Source organism: Amblyomma maculatum, chromosome 5, assembly GCF_055883805.1.
Source record: "Amblyomma maculatum isolate TAMU_Amacu chromosome 5, ASM5588380v1, whole genome shotgun sequence".
NCBI classification, from domain to species: domain Eukaryota; kingdom Metazoa; phylum Arthropoda; class Arachnida; order Ixodida; family Ixodidae; genus Amblyomma; species Amblyomma maculatum.
Genome location: NC_139348.1, coordinates 161,493,633 through 161,521,043, shown reverse-complemented (window position 1 = coordinate 161,521,043; position 27,411 = coordinate 161,493,633). Strand labels below are relative to the sequence as shown.

At 45.3% G+C, this 27,411-nt stretch overlaps 1 protein-coding gene across 3 annotated transcripts; it reads right to left on the bottom strand.

The window, feature by feature from the left end:
* Nucleotides 1–1,446: 1,446 nt before the first annotated feature.
* Cox10 (Cytochrome c oxidase assembly factor 10) lies at nt 1,447–20,499 on the bottom strand. Of its 3 annotated transcripts, none has more exons than XM_084604887.1 (7): nt 20,356–20,499; nt 18,481–18,595; nt 18,019–18,319; nt 10,070–10,194; nt 9,878–9,948; nt 7,185–7,417; nt 1,447–2,708 (listed from the first exon to the last, which is right to left on the bottom strand). In XM_084604887.1, the coding sequence occupies exons 2-7, from the start codon at nt 18,580–18,582 to the stop codon at nt 2,263–2,265; spliced, it is 1,278 nt and encodes a 425-aa protein (XP_084461013.1). In that variant the 5' UTR covers nt 18,583–18,595; nt 20,356–20,499; the 3' UTR covers nt 1,447–2,262. The 3 variants fall into 3 exon arrangements, with proteins under 3 accessions (XP_084461013.1, XP_084461014.1, XP_084461015.1); XM_084604888.1 differs by lacking the exon at nt 20,356–20,499 and adding an exon at nt 19,979–20,349; XM_084604889.1 differs by lacking the exon at nt 20,356–20,499 and adding an exon at nt 19,599–19,945.
* Between the last annotated feature and the right edge of the window lie 6,912 nt (nt 20,500–27,411).

Below are 27,411 nucleotides of genomic sequence, written 5' to 3'. Positions count from 1 at the left end.
TGCATGCGTGCACTGTCTTATGCATGTTGGGTAATACGCTGGTAATACACCATTTTGTTATCGCTGGCAGCAGACGACGCAGCACGGCACTGCCACACAGCTTCGTCTGCATGGTCGATGCTGGCGCGATCGGACTGGCCGACTGTGGGTTCTTCACGATTCTAAAAATACGTCTTCACGAGTGCGAGGAGGCAAAGGATCCCTCAGCGACACTGACACGAATGGCTCGCACGGGTCAACAGACGCGAGATCGACGCCAATACGGGCAAGTATCAGACTAGTCGCCGGACTAGAAATCATGAATGACGGCAATGTCGACGGGCGGCTACAGGCCCAGATGCATAGTGCAGTCAGTCAGTCATCCGCGCATAGCTTGACCGAGACGGTCCCAGGTCTTTCGGGCGCAGCGTCGACACATACGCTCCTCAGGAATCTGCCGACACCCTACAAACACGTATGAACAGAGGCTGTTGTTTTCTCGGTGTACTGTCGAAAGCGACAAGGCACTCGGTCAATTCAGCCTGACTGCGCTATAATAGCTATGCTGCCCGCCGTTACCGCCGTCCGCTGTCAATATCATGATGGCGGATTACCCAGCATGCAACGCTTCATGCAAGCCACACTTGTGCTATGGTATCATACTTGTGCACACTGTAAACTGACTGGTACAAGATTTCCACGACGCTTGTACTGAGTCTGTGTGGATAGGATACTTATATCCATTAATATATTTCGTAAAATGTCTTCCGCTTTTTCGCTATTTTGTTGCTGGCACATTTTTCCACGAGCAACAATATTGTTTTTTGTTTTTTTTTCTCGCTCGGTATGCATTTTTCCCATGAAGCAAGGCGCCCATGTGCTGTACGATGTCAGTGCACGTTAAAGAACCCCAGGTGGTCGAAATTTCCAGAGTCCTCCACTACGGCGTCTCTCATAGCCTTAGTCGCTTTGGGACGTTAAACCTCACAAATCAAACCAAACCGGAATGCATTTTTGGAACACAGAAATATATAATCCTTGTAGTCTGGATCTCATATATCCAAATATGCTGCATTTAGTTTCCAACTATTTTAAGATTACTGCTCTACGTTAGCTGATGGGTGATTTCATGTGCGTGTGCAATCTGCTTCAGAACAAAAGAGGAGGAAAGACATTGCTGGGCCTCTGTGACAGCACTAGTCTGCCACACAATCACAGATAGGTTGACCATGATTTACAAAATACACACAGCACAGATAGTTGCAGTGCAAGATCTCATAAAACTGTAACAAGAGAACAGACGTAGCATCAGAAACATTTTTCACATAATAAAATCAACAGATGGCACAGTGCATAATCGTTGGCCTGGCCTATTATGAGCAGAATACGTTTCTCTGACAACAACAGACAACTCACAGCTTTTGTCATAGGCAAGCATTAAGAAATTTGGCAGATTTGAAAAAGAGGTAGGTTGCATTAAAATTATATTTCTCTTCTGTACAGCCCTACTTGCTATGTACAGTTTACTTACAAGTTTACATAGACATGATTATGCAAGCTTTTCCCGGATCAGAGGAACAATCGATCAGTCAAGCAGACAAACAATGCAAACAATTAATCTCCTATCACTTCAGTGCTAAGTACTTGTGCGTCCAGACTAGTAAATAAGGTGTACTGCACTGGAGCTGGAAAATCATACGTCAACGGACAGGAGTGATCCTGAAGACACTGCAGTGGTTTCATGAAACTGCATTACAGGTCGGGCTCATCACAGGACGCACAGCCGGAAACCATCCTTGTAAAAATAAGACTTGAAGACTCGTCAATACTCTTATACTGTGCCCGCTGCACAGACCTACAGGCACGACATTCCAACATGTGCAATCAGACCAGCACTGAACCATTAAAGCACAGCATCCTCACTTGCAGAGTTCACTCTAGGAGTGATGCCAATCCCTACCTGAACACCTTTTCAGCTTCACAAAGGCAGCACAAAGCATGTGTTCTGAGACAGCCTGTATGAGAGTGCCCAATCTTTTTTCTTGGAAAATGAACTCTTTTTGAGACAGCCTTCTTTCTTGAGATGACCAGCACATACCAGGTCTACAATGTCTTTTTCATGCCACTCGGCATTCGTGTGGTGTGCTACGTATGGGGCATGGGCGCTTGCTTTTTTTACACTCTCGTTGTTTCTGCGCCGGACAGCCCACGCTTTTCGACAGTTGCTGGCTTCCACTCAGTCCTGTAGCAAATTCAAAGCCTTCTTCTCTCAAACTGTGATTCTCATAAACAGCCTGCAGCTGGCACTTGTGGCAACAGTTCAGCAGCATTCAGCGCAGGCTGTACATTTCGACTGTCCCGTCGTTTGCTGATCAGCATGAGCACTATTAAAACCGGTAGATAAACCAGGCTTAGTCGAAACAGGGCACGTGATGTTGCACTGTCGGGCTCATTGTAGAACCGCCAAGCACGGTGCAGCAGGTATGCGTTGAGAGGCAGCGAGGTAGCGGCAAAGGACCACGTGGTCACTCCACTGAGTGGCGCGGCTGCACCGCATAGCAGTGCCAGCACAACACTGTGCCTGAGCGCAGTACGCCGGCACAACTCGGGGTGGGTGACAGACATCATGCGGTAGCCTGCACGTGAATAGTCGGGCCGCAGGTTCCACGAGAGGGCGTTGAAGTGCGGGAACTGCCATGAATACAGCATCGCTCCCAGCACGCAGGCACCTGCGGACAGCAGCTCTCTGTTAGAAGTGTGGACAAGGGTATCAGACTCCCCTCATTCAAGCGGCTGCATCTGGAAATGTGGCCGACACCACTAGGGGAACCACCACACAGAGCAGCATCGCAGCCATCGTCATCATCAGCCTGACTATACCCACTGCAGGGCGAAGGCCTCTCCCATATTTCTCCACTTAACCCGGTTCTGTGCTAGCTGCATCCACTTGGCCCCTGCGAACTTCTTAACCTAATCCGCCCACCTAACTTTCTGCCGCCCCCTGCTACGCTTTCCTTCTCTTGGAATCCAGTTTGTTACCCTAAGCGACCATCGGTTATCCTCTCTTCGCACTACATGTCCGGCCCATGCCCATTTCTTCTTGATTTCCACTAGAATGTCGGTAACCTGAGTTATTTCTCTAACCCACTCTGCACGCTTCCTATCTCTTAATGTTACCCCTACCATTTTTCGTTCCATATCCCTCTGCGTGGTCCTCAACTTAAGTAGAACCCTCTTGGTTAGCCTCCTCGTTTCAGCCCCATAGGTGAGTACATGTAAGATGCAACTGTTATACACTTTCCTCTTTAGCGATACCAGTAAGCTGCTAGACATAATCTGCGAGTGCTTGCCAAATGCGCTCCATCCCAATCTTATTCTTGTTATTTCTTTTTCATGGTCCGGATCTGCGGTTACTACCTGTCCTAAGTAGACATATTCGCCTACTTACTTCCAGTACTTCGCTACCTAATGTAAACTGCTGTTCCTTCCCGAGGTTGTTGAAAATTACTTTAGTCTTCTGCATATTGATTTTCAAGCCTACCTTTCTACTTTTCCTGTCTAGGTCATCAATCATTATTTGCAGTTCATCCCCCGAGTTGCTTAGCAAGGCAATGTCATCAACAAATCGCAGATTACTGAGGTATTCTCCATCTACCCTTATCCCTAACTGCTCCCATTCCAAGTCTCTGAATACTTCCTCTAAGCAAGCTGTGAATAGTACTGGGGAGATTGTGTCTCCTTACCTAACACCTTTCTTTATGGGAATTTTGTTACTTTCTTTATGTAGAACTATGGCTGCTGTGCAGTCACTATATATATCTTCCAGCACTTTCACGTACGGCTCGTCTACCCCCCGATTTCGCAATGCCTGCATCACCGCCGAGGTTTCAACTGAGTCAAATGCTTTTTCGTAATCAATGAATGCTATGTATAAGGGCTGGTTATATTCCGAGCATTTTTCTATCACCTGGTTGATGGTATGAATATGATCGATAGTAGAGTACCGTTTCCGAAAACCTGCTTGATCCTTTGCTTGATTGCAGTCTAAGGTTGTCCTGATTCTATTAGCGATTACCTTAGTAAATACCTTATACGTAACGGACAGCAAGCTGATTGGTCTGCAATATTTAAGGTCCTTAGAGTCCCCTTTCTTATGAATGAGGATAATGTTTGCATTCTTCCATTGTTCCGGTACCGTCGATGACATCAGGCACTGCGTATACAGGGTGGCCAGTTTTTCTAACACGATATTCCCTTGTCCGTCAGCAAATCTATAGTTATCTGATCCTTTCCAGCTGATTTCCCCCTTTTCATATTTTCTAATGCTTTCTTGACTTCCGTCCTTGGTCACTGGTGGAACGTCTGACTGTTTTTCTCTACCGCCAATCTCGTTACGATCCTCACTTCTTTGGCTACTGTAGAGATCTGTATAGAACTGCTCGGCTTGACTATCTTCTCCATATTCGTGATGACGTTGCCCGCCTTGTCCCTTATCGCATACATCTGGTTTTTGCTTATTCCCAATTTCTTCTTTACCGCTTTAAGGCTTCCCCCGTTCTTTACAGCATGCTCAATTTTCTCCATGTTATGCTTCCTTATATCGGCCACCTTTCGCTTATTGATTAGCTTTGATATCTCGGCCAATTCTATCTGGTCTGTTGGATTGGAAGCTTTCATACTCTGGCGTTTCTTAATCAAATCTGTCGTCTCCTTAGACAGCTTACCGGTATCCTCTCTAACTATCCTACTGCCTACTTCTACCGCACATTCAGTAATGATATCTTTGAAATTATTGTTCATTGCTTCTAGGGTAATGTCGCAGTATCGCAGCATCGCAGTACAGCATGTCAAGTTTGGAGTGCCAAGACATGGTGTGAATACCGTATTTACTCGCATAATGATCGCACTACTTTTTTTTAAATACTGACGCAAATTTCGGGGTGCGATCATTACGCGGGGTAAATTTTCTACAAAAAATGTTTGAGCACCGAAAACGCAAACAAGTTGCAGGTCAGACGTCTTAGAACATATATCTCGATTACAACCAAAAATAAAAGCTGAGTAAGGCTTACCTTCGCAATAAACACGCACATTAAGCATCACATGGAGTGCACAATGCCCATTTATTTTTTTTCGTCAGTACTCTAATCAAAGTCTGAATCCTCGCCATCCTCGCTTTCACTGCTGCACGACTCATCGGAAACGGCAGTGTCGTTGCTGGGAGCATCTTCACAATCCCACAGGAAGTCATCTTCCGTTCCATCCAAAGCGTTAGATATGCCTGTCTTCTTACAACTCTTAGCCACTACCTCGTCGGGGATACTGCTCCACGCTTCTGTGATCCACGAGCACAGCATCTCCACGGATGGCCTTCTAATCTTTCCGCTCGGCGTCAAATCATGCTGGCCCATCGCCATCCACTCAGCATAAAGTCGTTGAACGTTGTCCTTGAACGGTTTGTTCAAAGACACGTCGAGAGGCTGCAGCAGCGAAGTCAGGCCGCCAGGAATGACTGCAATGTCCGTGCGCAGCTCTTTCAGCTTGGCACGCACGCTGTCCACAAGGTGACCCCTAAAACTGTCCAAAACCAGAAGCGAGGGAAGCAGAAATGCTCCTGGTCTTCTTCCCCAAACAGTCTTGATCCAGTCGACCATCAGGTCTGTAGTCATCCACCCTTTCATCTGTGCACGTATATGGATGCCACGGAGAAAGTTTCCCTTCGGAATAGTCTTCCGTTTGAAGATCACGTATGGTGGCAGCTTCCGCCCGTCGGCCGTCACAGCAAGCATGACTGTGCATCGCTGTTTTTCTGCGCTCAGACGTCTTCACGAGGACGCTCCGAGCACCCTTCTCGTTCACAGTTGTATTCCGGGGCATGTCGAACGTCAGTGGAGTTTGATCGGCGTTTCCAATTTGCGACATGAGGTAACCGCATTTTTCGCGAAGCCTAGTGACGAAGTGATGGAAGTCTATCACTTTGCTTTCATACGCGGCTGGGAGCCGCTGGCACAACGACGTCCGCCGCCTCAGAGAAAGTCCATTCCGTCGCATAAAGCGAGTCGTCCAACCGGAGCTAGCGCGGAAATCCTTTGCGGCGATTCCCAGCTTCCTGGCAGTTGTGCGCGCCTGCGTCTGTATCATTTCTAATGACACTGCACAACCATCCTTGCGCAGGTCCCTCACGTATTCTAGGACCGCCTCCTCAACACGAGGGAACTTGCCCGTTTTGGGTCCACGGAAAGCCCGCCGTGTCTTGTTCGTAGCCATCAGCTTCTCGCGCTGCTTCTTCCAATAGCGTATCCTCATTTCGTCCACGCCGAAATGCCTACCAGCAGCGCGGTTGCCATGCTCCAGTGCATAGTCGACAGCCTTGAGCTTGAACGCGGCAGTGTAACTGGCATACCGCCCCATGGTGAAATGGCGTAAACTCGCACAAAAACACAAAGCACGCTACGACGCTGCCGAATTGCAAAATGGCGAACGCCGCAAAGCATGGAATCATGGGAACTCCGTTACTAGACTAGGTTGGGAACTCGTCGGAATGCATTCGCTGCGGGATGACTGCAGATCAACCACCAGGCGGCTCCATGTTCGGGGTGCGATCATTACGCGGGGAATTTAAAAAATGTAATGTTGACCTCAAAATTCAGGGCTGCGATCATTACGCGAGTGCGATCATTATGCGAGTAAATACGGTACGCACTGGATACAACACAAGGAGGTGCAAAAATCAGAGGCAGTTCAAGGGCCGAATTATGCTCAGATCACAAAGCAAAATCTGCCACAAATGTCACAAACCGATTGGATAGCCCCGCTCCAATTGCTAAATTTCGACCAGCGGACCTGTCGACCAAGAGGAGCGTGGGCTCATTCACAAGTTTGTGAGGGTTTTTGTGTTGTGATGTGACCTTAGCGGGGGAAGGGGGGGGGGGGGGGGGGGGGAAGGGTAATGGTGGCAACAACTTACTGCATTTTATAAATCTTCTGCTTGCAAGTGCTCCATCTTTGCAACCTCAACCTTAAGAGACAATAGTAGCCCCGCCATCAGCAGTGTGTTACTAACTACTGACACAGACCAATTTTACTGTTTCCCCACAACAGCACCACGCTTGGGTCCTGGCTTACTGGGCAATAATGAGTGCAACAAAAGAGCAGCATTTGTGACATTCACATTCGGTGGATGCGAGAGAGCATTCTGTCCGTACCGGCGTCCAGGGTGCCCGTGCAGGCAGCCCAGCCCATAAGTGGCGGGATGGCGCCCACCACCGAGCCCAGCCAGGTGTTAGCAATGGAACAGCGTTTTAGCGGGGTGTAAGCACACGTGTAGAGCACCAGGTTGGCCCCACCAAGCAGCGCCGTCAGTCCATTGGCACCCGCCGCCAGGAGCCACACGCCCACGGTGGCCGTGCCAACGGCAAAGCCCACCGCGTGAAGGGGGCTGCGACACAACATGTTGCTACCATCAGTTCATTACAACCTTCTCTGCAACCCCATGGAGGTTACCACAGGGTGCAGGAAGTGCTATGGCAGGACAATGAAAAAATGACTGCAAAAAATAGGTCTCAGATCATGCCTTGCGCGAGAAATAAAGTCAACTTTGGTAGCAGTGGCAAGGAAAGGAGATAAATTGTACTTAGAAAGGAATTGAGAGGGCGAGATGGGGAATCAACCCTAGCCCCCTTGAATCTCATGTCGGACACAATGACTACAGACCACACAAATGCGTTTGTATATGACTTGGTTAAAGTGGGCCTTCAATATCAATATCAGGTGGTCTAGCGTATAATTTGGCAGCTTACGACTACTTGCTAACAAGTATGGGCACAATAATAGAGGCAAAGACTAGGAAAGGAAGCGCCACCTGGCAACCACGCAGCAAATCACTTAATGGCGGTGATTTGAAAGAGTAACTGAAAGTGCCACTGCTGTGCTAGGAAGCCAAATCTCACAATCAGTTCATTTCTTTTATATTTACTTCTTTATACGGAATAAATACATAGCCTGGACGGCAATACTGTACGCGGATAAAAATGCACGGAGTTAGTGGTCACACAACGAAATACACCAGTAAATCCAACAATGCGTAAGCATTGAAAAACACTAATAAAAGGAAAAAAAAACTGGCAAGGCGTGCAGTAACTTTTTGAAGATAACAAAACACACAGCAGCGTTTTTAGCAATTACATTATAAACAAAGCGCACACAGGCATAAATTAAGCAGTCAATAAAATAACATTCCATGCATAAGACTCAACTGATTTTTTAATGCTAGATGCAGCCGTCACTTTATTAAGGAGTTCATTCCAGTTATTAATTGTGTTGGAAAAAAAATGAACACTTAAGGGGGGATTACAGGATCAGCAGCAAACTTTTTTATTTTTCAACATAAAGTGATGCAAATTAGTACACTGACTTGAAATAGCATCAAACTTAGAGGTACACTGCAATATCTTCAGTAGTTCTTGTTCTATCCTAGCTTGCTTTCTTTTTACATGTTGCCTGCTCGTGGAAAGCCTATAGCACGACTATAAAATTGGCTATGGGTCTGTAAATGTTCATAATAGTATTTAATAAGTGTGGTCTAAATAAAAAAATTCTTAATTGTTTTTATTTCGAAAGCAATACTACTCTAGGTTTCGAGCCTTCAGCGTAGCGCGGCCGGTAGCCACGTCTTACCCACGTGACGCTGTGACGTCACACCCCACGTAACACTAGGGTGTGGGCTGGTAGGAGCTGCCAACTTGGGCCTCTCGTTTCACATGGGACGGTTATGTCAGAATTAGCCTGCTAGGACCCTGGCATTCACGCTACCCCTATATAGGCCACTAAGGCACGTTCATATGGCTTGGTTAGCAGGGCTTTATATGTGGGCTGAGGAAGAAAAAAAAAGAAGAAAAACGCTCGGTCACCCGCAGCTAATGCTTTCGTTCAATATCTGGTTCAGAAGCGTTGAACCCTTGTAATTTTTTGAATTTTCCTGCTCTTTCTTAAAATGATGCAACATGAATCTTTTCCTAATTTTTAAAATGCATCCTGGCATAATTACCTGTTAATAAAAAATATGAGCCTAGGTGGTAAATCAGAGACTGTCTTGGTAAAAAGCAAATGTCAGCAATTACAATAAAACAAACAGTGTTCAAACCCGTGCATCCATTGCAGTGCTATGCTTTCCACAAGCAAGGCAATATGCTTAAAACTAACTTTTCAGAAAACAAGCCTTAAAGATCTAAACTAGCATACATTGCCTATGTATGTTACATTGTCTGTGCATTTATTTGGGACACTTAGAATTTGTTTTTGGGTGAAATATTTCAGTACAAGAGAAAATCAGTGCCGCAGATGCAGAAAAGCTAAGTTCAACTTGTTTTTATAGTACTGATAAACTCCAATTTTATTAGAGCTTATGCAGCAAAACATAAAATGACGGGAGATTTGAACCAGTAGCTTGAATTGTCACTGGTATGCTAAGTAGTGTGAGTGCATGTCGATGAGAGGTAAGTGCATGCAAACAATGATGCTCAAGAGGAGACAATAATGGTCACTGTTATGGAATAATCTAAAAAGTGAAGCTTAAGTGGCCCCTTTATTTTTTTACTTTGCCACCCTTTCTAATAAAACATGGCTAAATATAGAAGTTGGCCCTCAGGACCAACAGTGAAAATCCCTCAGCAAATGTACAAACAGAAGTGATGCCCCTCCTACACCGTGGTGCAGTTAGTAATCTTCACTTCTTTGCCGCTTCCCTTTTTGGACCTCTTCTACGCTTTACTTGGGGACTAGCTTGCGTGTCCAGCCAAGAGTGAGACATTTAGTGCACCAAACCTCCTTCTCCTCTTAATACCGGTTCATCCCCTTTCACGCAAACGCACTTGACCAGGGAAGTGAAGGCAGCATTCACCTGAGGAAACCTCGCACCAGAACCCGGTTCTTGGTCCGGTTCATCTGAGAGTCGTACGGCACCTCCAGGAACTGGCCCAGTGGCAAAAATGCAAAGCACAGGTCAAGGCAAGAGTCCTGACATAGTATCAACAAAGCTTCATATTTTGATCAAATAGATGCAGAAAGTGCTACACTACTTGCAAACGCGCACCTGATTGATGGCGTTGGCCGCACACGAGGTGAATGCTGTTCCCGCCATGGTAAACAGCACCACCCAGGGGTCGAAGGCACCGGGCGCCAAGGCATAGCCAGCCAGGGTGGTTGTCACCACTAAGCCTGCAGACGTGCAAAGAAGAAGCACAATTGTTCCAAAGTTCAGCAGGTGCAAATTTACACAGTGTGATAACAGTAATCCCTAGACTGCAAGAAGCGTGAACGTTTGGACAGATTGGTCGGAATAGTAGACTCTCATTAATTGAAACTTGAAGGGACATCAGGATTTTGTTTGAATTATCAGAAGTTTGAATTATCAGAAGTTCTCGCACATATGACTCTGAGCAAGATTACAGTGCACATTATAATTAAGTATCCACTTAAATCACATTTTAAGCACTTCTACTCTTTTATTACACAATAAAAACAGCGGAGGTGAAGGATCCAGAACAAGTTTATTGGAAATCTATGGCTGACTAGGCCGTTTGAAGAAATCGTGAATTGTTGATTGCTTATTTTTTACATGTGCATTCAGAACAAAGTTCTCTATTCCAGTAAGAGCAGCCAGTTCTTTTTCAGAATTTTCTGCTGCAGTCAGAAATTTCCGGACCCTGGAAAGGTAGTTGAAGGCTTGTGCTGCTGTCACAGGGGATTGCACTTCTGATTCCTCCTCTTCTCTTTCGTTGCTGTAATGTGCTGGCAGCACCTCAGCTACCAAGTCATCCAGAGTGTCTTCCCTGCACACGCAGAGGTTATCGTCAGCAGCTGTAAATTCACTGAGGTCAGCAGCTATGTTGTGTGCTTGGAGGGCAGAAAGCACTAGCCCTGCATCATCACTCTCCATTTGGAGGCAGTCTTCATTTTCATTTTGAGCGCAGTCAGGCAAAGTATCACTACTGTGACCTGGTATGCGGAAGGCATGCTGGAAGCAGTTTCATATTGTTGCTGGCGTTACTGCACTCCATGCGTTAGCTAGCATTCCCACAGACGACAACAATGTTACGCTGTATGACATGGAATTGTCCATGCATAATAGCATCCTCTTAAGGAGTAGCTTCCTGTAGTTTGTCTTCAGACATTTGACCACCCCCTGATCCAGGGGCTGGAGAACAGCAGTTGTGTTTGGAGGGAGGAATTCAGGACGAATTGCTTAATTCAGGACGAATTACCTCCAGGCCCTCCACATTACCGTGAGCGGGACAGTTGTCAACAATCACCAGCACTTTTATCGCGCTTGAACACCACGCCAAGTTTCCGCAGCCACTCTTCAAACAAAGATTGCGTCATCCACGCACGTGGATTTGCTACATATGAAACAGGTAGAGTTCGGATGCCTTTAAAGCACCTCGGATGCTTTGATTTGCCCACAACGAAAAGTTCGGGCTTGTGGCTACCATCCATATTTGCACAAACCATGACTGTGAGTCGCTCCTTGCTCAGCTTACCGCCGATACAACTTTCCCCCTTGGGACATAATGTTTGCTGAGGCAGGCACTTGAAGAATAGTCTATAAATATCAACCGGAGAGTATCCAAGAAGTAGGCTCTGAAGACGCGTCTGCTGCCAGTCGGTAGTAACCGCCTCATTCACTGCTGCCGCTTCTCCATTTAGTTTTGAAAGCGAGGCCATGTCGCTCCTTGAATCGTGATACCCATCCATCACTACACTTGAAATCGTCAATTCCAAAGCGCACAGACAGTTCTTTGGCCTTCTCTCGCAATATCGGTCCACTTACTGGTAGATTGGAGCTCCGAGCGCGCTTAAGCCAGAGGAGAACCGCCTTCTCAAGCTCCGGATGCGCTGCCTCCCTAAGCCTTTTTCTGTCAGGAGCGAAGCGGATTGTGTTGTTTCGCAGCTTGTCTTTCGCTTTCACAATCATTGCCAGCATACTTTTTGTTATCTCATACTTCAATGCCACAGTCTTCTTCGTTCCTGCCTCAACTTCTTCTATGGCTGCCAATTTTTCTTTCACAGAGAGCGTCCGATACTTCCCTCGCGGAGACTGGTGCTACCGACGCGGGCAACCGACCAGGGAAAGAAAAGCACGAGCAGTCACTGATTCGCAGTCGGCCGACGCTACTCACGTCACTTTCGCATCTTTTTTTTTTTTTTTGTTTCTTTTTTTTAGAATTTTGACAAGCACTGGTTTAAGTGTTGTTTTAATTTCGAATTTTCTCCACTGAACTGGCTAGCAAGCCACAAAAAGTTGAGCAGTGCCCTTCAGGAGGCTTTTGTTTCGTTTCGAACGTTTGTTTGTTAGGCTCTTCTTCGCTTTCTTTTCTTTTTTAAGTCATTGTACGGTTATTTTCACATTTTCCACTGTTATAGTGTTATAAAAACTCAAATTTTTCACCAGTGGCGGAAACGATAGCCGATAATTTTCCGGTATGAACAAACAAAAAGTATGAATTAACCAAATTGCGGTTTGAATTAAGCGGCGTTGAAATACATTAAAAACATGACAAACCAACTAAACATTTGATTTTCGTTTGAATTAACTAAAAGTACAAATTATCAAAGTTTGAATTATCGCGAGTCTACTGTACTTGACATGAATGGCGCGGTAGGGAGAGACAAGGACAGAGAGCACACAAGTACGAGCGCCAATCAACTTCTTTTAAAGTTGGTGCTCGTCCTTGTGTGTTCTCTGTCCTCGTTTCTCCCTACTGCGCCATTCATGTCCAGTAATCTCTAGACTGCAGCCGTACGCACACTCTCCCAGGCACTAAGTCAAGGGCAATCAAGGTTATTAAATATCGGAAACTGAACAGACTTGCACAGCTACCACACAGAAAAAGTGACGTCTTGATCTCTCTTCAAGATTGACAAGTAACCAACCCAAAAGAACACTAAGCATCACTTCAAATTTGCTGGAACTCATTGTGGTCACAGGAAGATCGATATGAGGATGACCGCACCCAAAAGGACACTTGAGCACCAACTGAGCAGTCTAATCTGCCACTTTTGTGACAAACTAAGGGCTTGAGAAGAGGTTTCTCCCTTTTTCTTGAGGTAGCTCCAACCATGTTAAGGTCAACTCTTTTCAACAATTCCTTTTCCACTAACAAACATGCTTTGACAGCAATAAATAAGTGCACCCTCTAGCAGCACCAAAATTCTCAGCTGCGGTAAATTTTAGAAGCGGGCTATGGCCTTGGCGGCCGCTTTTCGATGGAGGCTAAAAGCAAAGCGCCTGTGTACTGTGCGATGTCAGTGCACGTTAAAGGACCACAGGTGGTCGAAATTTCCGCAGTCCTCCACTACGGCATCTCTCATAGCCTGAGTCGCTTTAGGACGTTAAATCCCACAAACGAACCAAACCAGCCAAGGCCCAGGACTCCCTACAATTTTTGGCAGCAGCAAGGAAGATCAAAAATATTTGTCATGGAAGAAAGAAAAAGGCAGCACAAGCGCTCACGCAGCAGCGCCCGGAGGTGAAAAGTGCACGATCGAAAAGAAAGAAAACTAAACACGTAGAAATGGCAGCCATTGACATCTTTAGATTATGGTAAACAAACAAAACAATAGCACTATCACAAAATATATCTTTAAATGCAGAAAGGGTTTACTGGTGCATAAGCAACTGAGGCCAAACAAGAAGATAAGAGCAAAAGAAAGCTATGTGCACGACAGGAACAGTTCTGCTAAACGTTTGTATGAGACTGCACTCAAATTTATGTTCTGTTCTAGAAGTTCACTGAGTATTCATGGCAGCCTATTTTCTATCGTGTGTAGACCATAGGAAGTTTGATGCACTGCTACTTTCCATTGGTTGTTGCTTGGTATGTTGCTGGGTTTATTGCCAAAAAAGTGTCCAAAGAAAAATCTGGCCAGGGCATGTGAGGAATAAAAATTTTTGTATTTGTTTTGGCTAGTGTTTGGCCAAAAAAAAAATGAACTTCACAATGCAATCTTTTTTAAGAAAATCTCAAAGGAACACCTTTTCAATTTTCATACAAGCCTTAACACTTAACACTCTCTCCTGGTAAACTTGCAAAAAAAAGGCACATATACCAGCAAATCCCCCTCCCACTTCCCTCAACTTCAGGAAATTATCTTGGGCCCCAACATCCTTGGCTACATGCCTGTTGCTTAGTACAGCCACAAACAAAAGCAAATGGAGCATGCTTTTGCTTTCAGAAACTTTTCACACACTGCCTCAATGAAACTTCACAGCAGCTGTGGCATGTGCAGACTGGAAATAGATGCTGAGGCGTTGTTTCATAAGCAAATATTGTACTCACATGAATGTAACATAAGTTTTTTGCTCACTTAATAAGTTTCAAAACGCAACTTGTGTTATACTGAGAACCAGGGTATGCATACAGCATGAACCTGTTCATCCGTGATAGTGTTAAAGGTTATCCAAAAAATCTGGCTTTGGTGTTGCGGGCAAAAAATCCCGAGCACAGCTCTGGCTGATGGTAGTTGGAAGGTTACATGACCGTGCAGCAACTGGTCATCAGGTTGATTTGGCGTCACGAAACCACATGACACTGACATTCCTGATGCAGGTAGGAGCTGCCAACTTAGGCTTAGCATTTGAAACGGACGGGCAAAATGGGAATCGAACCCTCCGAGACCTTTGCATCTTGAGTCAAACAAGCTACACTTAGGCCATGCAGGCATGTCCGCACAGCGTGGTTAAAGCAAGGGCTTATATCACTGTTCAATAGTCTTTCACAATGTGTATGGAGGAAGCAGAGGGTGGCTGAGTACAGAGAAAGAAACCGGCCACTTAGCTGGCACAAGCGAGAGCAGGCACCAAAACAGTCGAGTAGAGCTGAGAAAGGAAACAAAAACGAATGAGGATTGGACTGGATCATGTGAGTAATTAATTGCGAGTCATCAATTAATTACTCCCTTATTACAGAACTCATATCAGTGGCAGGCGGCGATGACAACAGCCGCTGCCGTGCGCGATATTACATGCCCTAATGCGTTCAAGGCTTCACAGCTTTAAATGCTGTCATGCGAATTTTTGAATTACTGCATCTCAAATAATGCGAATGCAACTGCTGCTTCGGCATTTTTTATGAGTTGTTGCCATTTTTTTTCTGAAACCCTCAACACGTGCCACGGCGGTAGTTGGCTTAAACAACCTGCAATCATGTTATAACCATTATAGTTCTTTTTTGTAAAGTCTCAAATCCTTCTTACGCTGTATACACGGTCACATTATATATGCGTACATACCATATTTACTCGTGTAATGAACCCATCTTTTCTCCTAAGAAAAATTTACAACAGTTTCTGGGGAGGGTACATCATGCAGGGAAAATGTTGACAGGTTTTACTGTGAGAGTCGAAATTTCATAAATAGTATGTCCATTGGCTTCCATCCATCTATCAATCTGTTAATCATCAACTAAGGCATGCCGTTAGCCGCGGTCATGACGCTGGTTTTTAGCAGCATTTGCTGCCATCAAATGTTCTAACGGTTTTGTGGCAGTGGACGACGCCCACCCCAATCCCAGTGTGATAAAGCGAACATACTGAGGCTTGTGTAACCAGACACGAAGCAGTTCACGCAATGTGCTCAGCACTGCCAGCACTCCTGTCAAGTCTACCACTAAGTCAAGTTCGCCATGCAAGTCACCACCTCCCTGCAGTAGCATCTAGCCACACTGCCAAGAAATATGCTGAGGGCTGCAATGATGGCATAGAACGAGGGACATGTTAACCATAAAGGTAAAAGTAATTTCTCAGCAACAAGTGTGGGGAGTGGGTTCATTATGAGAGTAGATTCATTATGTTAGCAAATATGGCATGGTAATGCTGTCTGACAGGGAAGGCGTGCTTCATTTGCTTTCTTCAGAGCCTGTAAGGGAAAGATCCTGTAATAAATAAAATTCCCCTCGACAAAGTGGGGAGCATGAACGTTGAAGTGACGTGCCGCTGTATCACAATGCAGCCACGACTCCATGGCAGAATCTTTGCATTTAGCACATTAGCAAAGCCAAATACAAAGCCGCATCTTCCCAGAATTCCCTTGGTAGAAGAAATGCTTTTCAAGATCCTCGCATAGATGGTTATGCCATGTTTCCCTCTAGAAAATTTTGAGAAACTTCTAAAATTCTTTAATTCTGTCAAGCAATAAACACTTTATTTCTGGTGAAAAGCTAGAATATTTGCTGTGATTAGACTGCTGGACCCTTCGACACACTATGGAGACAATTGTGTACAAAGCAGGCTCTCAGCCATTTCTTTCCGAGTGCACTGCTGCTCAATGTTGCATCTTTCAAGTCGCAAATAAGGTGGTCCTTAATAACTTTACAGCAAGAGCAGTAAATAATATTTTGCAAAACTGTGAGAGTGGTAGCGTGCCATCCAGTACTTTTGCAAAGACGTATTGTGCAACCAATAGAAAATTCTCTTTATTTTTTTGCCAATGCCATGCTTTATATGCACCTTTGTAAAATAAATTATTTCATGATCCTACAGGTGTTTACTTGATCAGTCACAGCATTTAGATGTCCCTATTTACATTAAGACATCACATGAGATTTTCCAAATCATTGCAAAAAATTAACTTCATATTTTGCACCCTAAAACTAATAGCCTTCCTTAAAACAAGAAAATAATACTGTCATTAAAAAATATCCTTTTCCAATGGACACCAAACATGGCATGATGATATAGCTCTGTGCAGTGCTTAGAGTGCTCAGTTGTGAGATAGCGGCTTCTAACCCTTTCGCTGTCACAAACGTACCGGTACATTTTCGCGCCTCCCCCACACAGTGTCACTGACGTACCGGTACGTTCTCTATCATGCATTCAAAACTTCGCGCCTGAGTGCGAAGCTGGAGCGCTTGGACAGGCTGTGCCATCTATCAAATCTTTCTAAAAGTTCATGTTTTCACCCCGCGTTGTGTTGATACGTATATAATGAAGAGTATGGAGCGACCGCGCTCGCCCCCGCCACCTTCTTTGCTGGAGGGTCGCAGTCGCTCCGTGCGCGCTACTCTATCGTGCTATGCGATCATGCGGCGCGCGCGTTTTGCAGCACGTGCGTGCGGTTATGGTACACTGTAGTTGCAGGTTCAAGGATTGTTCTGCCATCCGCCGCAGGTTTGCAGGTTTTTATTTTTATTCTGTTGGCGTGTCTGCTATGACGCGTCACGTTCGGGGCTCGTGCCATTGCCTCTCCAGTAGGTCGACACATGACTCGATCGCTGCTTTCGCTCTCTCTTGCCGCGCCCTTGCTTGCGGCTAGCAAACACAGAGGATTTACAACAGATCAAACACGAGAGAGTTACATAAACAAATACCAAATTGAAAGGAGGTTGTTGTAGCCTCTTTTCATCTCCCTATGTCATCTCGATTTCACAACGTGCCATTTATCTCTGTTGTGCGGGTCACCGAAAGTGTGACCTCCGTGCGCGCGGTTACTTTTGGATGGCTGACCACACGGGACCTTCGACTGCGGACAAGAGTGATGGCTCTTTTGATTATAAATATGAGTCAAGCTTGGATTCAATCTCTCAGGAAGTATCGAGCAGTTTTTTTCTAATATTATCCTCATTTATCTAATTTATAATCCAGCTGATAATGATGATGATCTTGAAGTTTGAAGTTTATTCTTAGTTTCCTAATACAGAAACTAAAGGACCCCGAACAAAAGGTGCGTACTTGCACCTGACCAGGTTCTGAGCCCCATACTATTTGTACACAGGGGAAACAGCGCGGTACAGATGAAATTGTGTTCTCCACCCAAAGATGCAAATTAACAATGGAAAAATACAACAGTAAGAAGCACTCAAAAAGCTGAACAACACCTTTTAACAACACCTGCAGAACACTGAAATGTACATATCCCATTGACTATTTGTATAGGAATCATAATCAAAAATAAATTGCTATGCTCATTCCCTGAAGCCAAGCCGACAGTGATGGCTATTGAAATGGCCTTTTACAGAACTTTTCATCAGCCATCAGCCCACCCACCTGTGAGCCGAATCTTGCTGAGTGCCATGTAGTAGTGGGGAAGACGAGCAACATCGAATTGCGGTCGATGCCACTCTTCCACAAGCTCTACGGTGGCAGCAGGGGCCGGCCTGTGAACAAGTGGCAGGGGCGACAGCACGATGTCCGTGCCGTGGCTGATTGCAGCGTCTGGGACGCTCATCAGCCGGCCCGCCCTGGCTACAAACAGCACAGGGGGCTCAGCAATTGGAGCCAGCTCTTCACCAGCCTTGACCTCTTCCACAGCAACCTTAGGTGACACCGTTGTGCTTGCCCGTCGAACCTGCACCAGTGAACCCGGTATGCAACCACACCGCAGTGTCAGTCACTGGCCTGAAACACCCTAGCCATCACACGCAGAAAGAGCCAGACTTCGTTGGTCCCTATGCTGCTCCGCTTACTAGAGAGAAATATTGACAAGTATAAATTGTTTGTTAGGCTTACATGGTGCGGCCGGTAGACACTGCATAGATACCGCACGCTGCCCCTGGTCTTGAGTTGGGTCCTTGCAAGGCTAGGCAGGGACAGCATGGCTAGGCACGACATGCCTAGCTATCACCTGCAAGATATTTTCATTGAACACAACTCTCTTCGCTCATTAACCGAGTGCAATGCATGTATGCTGAGAGCAATGCTGAACAATGGCTGGCCAGACCATCGTTCAGCATCCCATACAGGATCACCGAAATGAAACCGACAAGAGTGCAACACGCACAGCATTTGCCAGTTACAGCATCGTCTGCTCAACTGTCGAGCAGACGAGGCTACAAATGGCAGATGCTTACTCGTTTATTTTGTGCCTGCATGGCATGCTGAATGACTGTCTCGTCACTGCTCTCATCAAAAAGCTAGCTGTACATGCTCCCTCAAAAATAGGCACTTGTATGCATTTAATACTATGCTTCTGATTCTTTCTCTCTCTACTTTTTGTCATCATACATGGACAAAGCCCCAATTTCCCCAGATTCTCCATTGTCTCAAGAATAGAGCATAAAACAAAAGAGTTCTACATACGATACAAGTCTAGCAGAAAATATTTTGCACAATCATTAACGTTTGTTGAACACATCTGGGTTAGGAACATAGTTAGTCCTGTTTCAAAATGAAAGAACCAGAGGCAACCAATATAGTTATTTTCAAAATAGCATTCTCCAAGGCTTGGCGAGCTAATTCGAACAAGCGCTGTCTTCAGACTAAATCAAGACATATCAGCGAGAATTTCCAAACTGTTTCCAAGTGGCTTGCTGTTTTGCGATTTTTTTTTTTTTTCAGTTCGATATCCTTGACAGTGTTCAGTTGTTGAAAAAGGGGGGTTTAATTACGTATCCACTTCCTTAAAGCATTTTGACAGCAGGCCATTTTCGGAGGACTTAACTGAACAGTGCTTGGACTAGTGTACTGGAAAGCGCTCCTGTTTCTCGCTTTTTGAGCTGCACGAGCCTCGACATGAGATAATGAGCCAACGTAATGAGCCTGAATGTATTTTCATTTTTATGACACAAAACTGCCTTCTTTTTTCTCTTCTCCCTCTTTGCTAGCATAGTGGCAGGCCCGATACTCACCTCTCCAGGTAATCTCTCTGGGTTTCTAATCAATAAGCTCATCTATCGCAGTGTCTACAGTCCAGCCGGCACTGGCTTACACCCCTATGTCCGCTAAACTGTGCTGAGCATATTGCGAAGTTGTAATGTCATATGGCAACGTTCCATTCAGGTAACAGGCAAGCGTAACACTTGGGGCAGAACTGCAATGACCCCAAAAGCTCCCAAATCTGTCACAAACCGGTCGACTAAACCCCATTCGTCGGTTCTCACTGGCGAACCTGTCGACCAACAGGAGCGAGGATTGACTGGCGGATTTGCCAGTTTTTGCGATATGATCGTTCCGAATTCGTGCTTTATAAACAGAGTATTCTGCTGGCATAATAAAATATCCAACTCACTAAAACTGGCTCTTTTTTACCACGGTCACCCCTTAATTCGGGCAAAGGTCAGCTCGCAAGGTCAGAACCACCGTGTCGGCGCGCATATGGCGAACACACAAGATGAATGGACCAGCGACGGTCGTATCATGTTGAACAGTTACAGCCCGCTAAACTATGCAACTGATAAAGTGCTCGGGCGCGATCGATGAAATGCCACAGCAAATCTCTTGCGGGTGTACAGCAAACAGGCGATGACCCGGCTTCATGGCAAGACTGTGCACGTGCGGCTTGTGCGGTGAAGCGAAAGCGTGTGGAACAGGTCACTGAAGTGCACTCTGCTTGACACATATGCGCACGGAGTCACACACTTCACTCATAGCAAGAGAATAAATTACCGGTGACCGCGACCACGCTGCCGCATCGTAGAAAGGAGAACAAAAAAATTGTTGACGTCGGCCATGACGAGGTTGAGTTACGGCAGTGATGATAATGAAAGTTGAGTTGAACTCTAAAATAATAAAATACTTATCAGGACATGATGCAGCCAGTGAAGTTTTTTTACCAAATACTACATATATATTCTTGGAAAAAAGTAGGGTTGCAGACAAATTCGCAATAAAAGTTTCGGTTTCATTTTTAGCTTGGTTGGTAATGTTTGGTGATAATAATATACCATGGTAGGGTTCCATAGTTCTACCACGGCCGCTCAATAGAGGCGCACTTGGTGCGGCCCGTCGCGTCGCGCCTCAATGGCTGGGGAAGCGCGTATTGGGAGAAGTTACAGTTTCCGCCGCGGGGGCGCCACCACTCCAGGACAAGGCGCCGCCGGCACGGACGAGCAGACGACGCGGAAGGAGCGCGCTGGCTGGGTTGGCGCGTGTTATCGTTTTGACTACTCAGCATAACCGCGTGGTTCTGATAGTTCAGCATGCGTGTCATCGGTGCCTGTGTCAACAGCGTCCTAAGCGTATGCAGCACCATGCCAGGCAACTGCTGTGTGCCGCTGTGCACCACGAAAGCAAGAAAAGATCGGTTACCATGGGTTCCCGTGCGATTCACAACGTCGAGCAGCATGGCTGAAAAACATATCTCGGGAAGGTTAGGACGGAAAAGGAAGCCGGTGGGAGCCGAGTGACAAGTCACTGGTATGCTCACTGCACTTCACAGATGACGATTACAGGAAGAACACACAACTGAAGATCCTGCTCCCTTCAGCTGTCCCCTCCGTGTTCCCGAACTGCCCACCTTACAAGTTGAGTTACTCATGCGGCCTCATGTTGAGCCAAACAACCTTGAAAAAATTAATGTGCGCAGGTCAATAGCTTTATTTTCCCCACTTGTTATAGCTACACTTCATTTCCTCCTGGACAACCCCCCGTGTCATCCTGATGCATGTGTGTTTCAAGATAGGTGCGCCACGATCACTTTTATGACGATGATATCAAAATGGTATGCCTTGCTCAACATCGCATAAGTGAAGCCATAGAGACACCAAGAGGAGCCGCTCTATTTGTCAGATGACGAGTGACTCTCTTGGTTAGAGTTGGACTTTGCCATATCAAAGACATTCAGGTCCTAGGAGGCACGTTGAAGCAAGGCTAACCAAGCAAATTAACGTACGAAGCAACAATCATGACAACCAGATCCACAGTGGCGCAAATTAAGTACCTTCTTGATCACATCAAGTATCTTGCAACGTCTTCTGTGTGCCTTACAAGTGCATTGCGTTTAACCGAATCTTATTTTCAGCTTCCGATACGCCCTAAAGCAGGCCCTCAACAGCAGGCCTGTAGTATCGCTTTTTAGCAGCCTAAGGCAATTCAAAGGCGGGAACGACAGAGTTGACGCAAGGGCTGCAGTTTTCACCTCAGAGAAAATACTGAAGGTACAACTAGCGAAAAAAAAATATATCGACTGAGATACACATTTTGCCATGCTTTGTGCAGGTTGGCATCTTGCAAGCATCAGTCTGCAAATTGCACCTATCAACAATAGACAGCTATAAAACTTGGCATTCGTGATTATGAAAGTCGTACCTTGCCAACTGCCATATCACGTCTGCTGCGAGAGAGTTTTCGAGTCAGCTTGGATTCATTCATGTGTGGTGTGAACCAGCAGCTGACATAGAGTTAGCACCGATTGAATTTTTGGCTGGTTACCTTGCACGTCCATTTGAAGATAAAGTATAAATAGTTTAACAGAATCTCATGAAACATTTTTATTTATTCTGTTTTCAGTGCCTGCCCGTGTTTTCATTATTTATATATTACCAAAGTTTAAATAACTTCTAGTGCTTACTTTAGAGTGTCAATAATTTTATTTTATTAGTCCCCATCCATTTATTAACTTTGTGCCTTGTGATTCCTGCAATACCCTGGACTTATCAAAATTCTTGATGATGGACGCCTATGGTATCTGAAAATCACCATGCACCTTTCTTAGCAAGGTGATGAAGTTCCTGCAGGTCATAAGAAGCAGCAAGCTATGCAACATGTTAATTTCATCCCTTCTTTCCTATTTTGTGCAATTTCCAGAGCTGATTTGCGAGAGAAAAGACCGCAGTCACACTAAGCACCTAACTAAACTAATGCGACCACTGCTGACCAACTGGACAGGCAACATTAATCAGACAGTGGAAAAAATCACGCTTGCACATAAACCTTTTTCGAGAAAAGTTCTTCGCTTGTAAAATAAGCTTGCGTGTCTTCTGTGCATCACGCGGCTTCATAAACGAGAAAAAAATTGCCAGAGCCTGCGGGCGTGTCGTTGAACTGGCTGTCTTGTGTTGTTTCTTTTGCAACAGTTTGTGTTAGCTAGTGTGTTTTGGTGGTGGTACCCACTTGAATATTATTTCCAGTGAAAACGGAGGAACAGGCTGAACAATAATGTTGAACGCTACGTCCAGAAAAGTGCACGCTGAATAAATGGCCCCAAACCATGTCCCGATTTCAAGATTGCAATATCTAATACGTTATTACAGTGGTTGAAACGCAACTAAATGGGTGCGCACTCAGCGAAGCACACGACTGCCCCGTTCTCGTTGTAAACGGAAGACCACGAATGACTTACCCAGGTGGAAATTTTCTGCTGGTTTCTTGCTGGAAGCTGCTGGTTTGTGCTGGAACGAGCAGGTAGCCTGCTGGATTTTTGCTGGTTGTACTGGTTCCAGCAGGGTGCTTGCTGGTTTTCCACTGGTCCCAGCAGGCAACCTGCTGGTTTTCCACTGGTCCCAGCAGGCGACCTGCTGGCTGTGCTGGTTCCAGCAGTGAGCGTCTGCTGGTCTCAGCAGGCAACCTGCTGGCTTTGCTGGTTCCAGCAGGGTGCTTGCTGGTTTTCTTTGCTGGTTTTAGAATTTTGCTGGTTCCCTCCTGGAATGCTACTGGAACCAGCAAGTAACCCACCCAAGTTTACAAACGCATGTAATGGAGTTCATTTACGCACGTGAGAACTTGTTGCATTGCCCTATCGCGAGCTCATTCATTCTACAAAAACGTAGCACGGAAAGTATATACCCGTTTTTACACCATGTTTCTGCTCCGTGATCAAAATATCACCGTAGCTGCGAAAGACACCTTTTTAAAGAAGCTATGCTTCTTTTTTTCGGACGGTAGCCGCAGTGTTATACCGCTATGAGCTATTGCAAACATCAAAGATGCAAAAAATGTTATCTGATCTTTACGAATTTGTTTATCACGGCGTAATGCACGAGGCTGTTACTGCTGTCACCATCATCTGCTAGTGTAGCAGACGACGCGCCTTCGAACGATCTGGTGCAACGATCAGAGCAGAGCAAATACAATTACATGTAAGATGGTATACAAATAGTAATATTAGCACAATTTGAAATATTTAAGGAGTATTTTTTCGTACCGTTTGACAAACGCGCATTTTCAGCGCTTACGACACTATCGTAACTAGTCTCCGGTTGATGCTCAACAAGCCAAAAGAAGCCGTTCCGAAGTTTAGACATTTACGTAGTGAGCTGCATGGTGAGCTGTTCTGTGCTGGCTCGTGTTTGCGAATACAGGAGTATTTTGTGCTTTTTACAATATTTAAGCGTCGTCGTCAGTATGAATTATTTAAGGCATTTTACCTGAAACATCTACGTAAGTTTGAACCGATCAAGGTGGTGTAACAACTTCTGTCAAGACTGAGAAATGTGATGTGACATCTGCAAGGCCTAGGAGCTGCGTGTGTTTGGCAAGTAAAAAAGTGCATCTCATTTCTTTTTTTTTTTTTTTTTGTAGTCCTCGCGTTGTGTAACGTCTAGTGGATTTGCGAGAGGTTATTATAGGCACGGAGGAAAAGAACAGTGAAGCAAGCGGGAACAGTGACTCAAGCGCGCACCACTGCCAGCGCAGTTCGGCAGTGATGAGAGCCGCTTACTAGTCGAGTGACTAGTAATTGACTATTAAGTGAGCTGGTAATTTTGTCATCCCTAGTTTAAAATAGGCCATATCATTTTGCCGAAGTATCATTGGTGCTATTTTCGGCAAGTAAAATATCTTTGTCGCCCTATTGTTTTTCGCTTTGTACGAACAATGGTGAACAGCCAAGGATTCAAAGAACGTCTAATCGCAAGTTAACACACTGTGCAAGTTAACACACATTCGATACGGTTCGTTGCAAATAGACTAACTAGACTGTCTTTCCATGCCAATCCATTTGCAGGGTATGGGTGTATGACGAGTGGCATACCAAACAAGGTTAAAAGAATATGCCGCTAAACAGTCATGTCTGGCTAGCAATGGGTATACCTCTAATCTCTCTGATTTAATTTAAAGGAGCGAACAGTCTACGAGTCCAATGTAAACGTTGGGTATAATTTTTTTTTAGGTTTGTTGTTATTAACAAGAATGAGTCTTATGATGATTTAGGGAGAAATAATATTGCATGAAAAGCGGCATTGTTTTTCCTTCCACATTTCATTTAATATTCTTTCTCCCTAAATCATCTTAACACTCATTCTTGTCAACATCGACAACAAACCTAAAAAGAAAAATTATCCCCAATGTTTACCTTGGACTTCTAGACTGTTTGCTCCTTTAAATTGTATCATAACGAGCCCCTCATTTCATCTAACCTTTCTGGCAATACCACACCAGTTGTTACGTTGCATCTGCCTAAAGCAATGCAGACACTTTCCTAGGAGTGCCGTTCTCATGGTTGAATGAATGAAACACCATGGGTGCGTGTGGGCATTGGTGCAGTCTGCACAGGCACATGCAAAAGCTAGCCATCCACACATTAGTAGAAGCGCTGCTCATTGAAAATTTTCTCTAAACGTGGTTTGCATCACACTTGACCAGTTCTCATGTGGATTTGCACCAAATATGTGGTTCTTGGGTAGATGCTTTCAATTTCCATTATTCATATTTTATGTGCAGTAGCATGGTTTTGGTAGCATATTTTTCTGGTCTGTTTTTTTTTCATGCAGCTACCTTCATGGCACCATCCGAGTTGGAGCTGGAGCACACCTGCTGCAGTACCACAGTCTCGAAGGGAAAATGTGTCCATGCAGATTGCAGAATTTATATGGGCATGGAAAATAAAATTAAACTATGAGTCATGACTGAAACCTCTGCTGTTGCCATTATTTTCTTTGTGCAGTCCAAGGCAGTAGCAGCACCAAATTCTCGTAGGCTGACAAGCCCCCAGAGAACCAATCCACCAAATTCTGACTATATGCAGCCCTCGGTTGAAACCTAGCAGCCAATGGTTCCAATAGCTGCTGGTCCCAGTGGCTGCTGGTCCCAGCAGCTACTGGTCCCAGCAGCTACTGGTTCCAGCAGTGCTGGGTTATTAGCAGATTCCCAGCAGCTGCTGGAACCAGCAGCTGCTGGTTCCAGCAGGTGCTGGGAATGTGCTAATAACCCAGCACTGCTGGAACCAGCAGGATCCCAGCAGGAAACCAGCAGAAAATTTTCACCTGGGATTGGAAAAGCCTAGTGATGAAGACTTGCCGCTATCACCTTATCAATAGCAAACTTGCACATAGCATCACATACTGAGTGAAACGCCGCTCATAATCCTAAATTGAGCAAGCGCCGACCACGCGGACGCCGAAACGAAAGCACAGCCACGGCCGCTGCGCACAGCTCTCCGCCCGAACTCGTCCCGGAGCGGTGGCGCCGCAGCGGTGGCGATGAGAACTAGGCGCAATACGGCTCTTCTGGGCGACGCGACGGGCCGCACCCAAGTGCGCCTCCATTGAGCGGCCGTGGTTCTACTAACACTAAGCTAGAATATATTCCATATTCTAGTTCACTATAGTTATATCCCTCCATGAGTCAAACCAGCGTTGGGGCGTACACAGCTAAAGCGGCTCAAGTGTAAAGTTTGCGATCCAGCATGCGACGATATGTGATTCGCAGAGTCACAAGCCCTCTATGATGCTTTGAAATAAAATTTCCACAAGTATGCTAATTTCACCTGTGTCTGATGTAAATAAAGATAACAAAGGTGAACCAATATATTCAAAATCACCTATTTAGAGGTAATTAATACCTAAAGTAATTAGTGTGCAATTTTACTCGATACAGGATATCCAATGATATACGACACATGATGCTGTCGTGTGAAATTCAATTGTTAATCCCAATTACTGGTATAAGACACGCAATTAGTCCAGAACAATTATACATGGCATAATTTACCCCTTCAGTCGCCAATTAAATTTTCTGAAAGGAAAAAAAAAATTTTTGCGCCATGCAAAAATGTTTATATTTCAAGAAGGCATGTTTATATTTTACTCGCGTCGACATATGTGGACATATGGTGCCTCAAAGCTGTTACATGAATGAAAACATTGCATCATTTTCTAACTAATCATTAAGCATCAATAAATGTTTTCCTCTGAGAATACCTTGAAACCTTCAAAATTAGGACACCTGCACCACAGCCGCTCAATAGGGGCGCCTGCACGCAGTCAGCGTATTGCATACTGCTCTTGCACAAAATAACGAAGCACCGCAGACTGAATGCGCCACTTCAACAATTTCGGCATTAATTAAGACGCCGTGTCCACACTTGTGGACGCTAAACTCTGAAAGTGCGCTGAAGTACTTTTTGTATGTCTAAGATAATGAAATATCTAGCATGCATCATGCATTCCCTTATTGATACATTAATTACAATAAATAGTATTATTAGGCATCGGTTTAGAAAGAGGCACGCAAAAATATGAGCAACTGATTCGTACCGCCGTGAAACCGCTGCGACGTCCATCTTTACTTCATTCATTTTTTCATAAATCTTTATGTCACGAGGATGACCTGAGGCCTGCTGTTTACAAACACCTTTCGCTGTAGCAACAAGAAATGGCGCCGCGTACTCGACAGGGCTAAAGGGACTTTAAACAGGGCGGCAGCTCTGCCCTGATGGGGCTGGACCAAGGAGGTTATATAGAAACCAAGGAGGTTTTTATATATAACCTCCTTGGGCTGGACCAG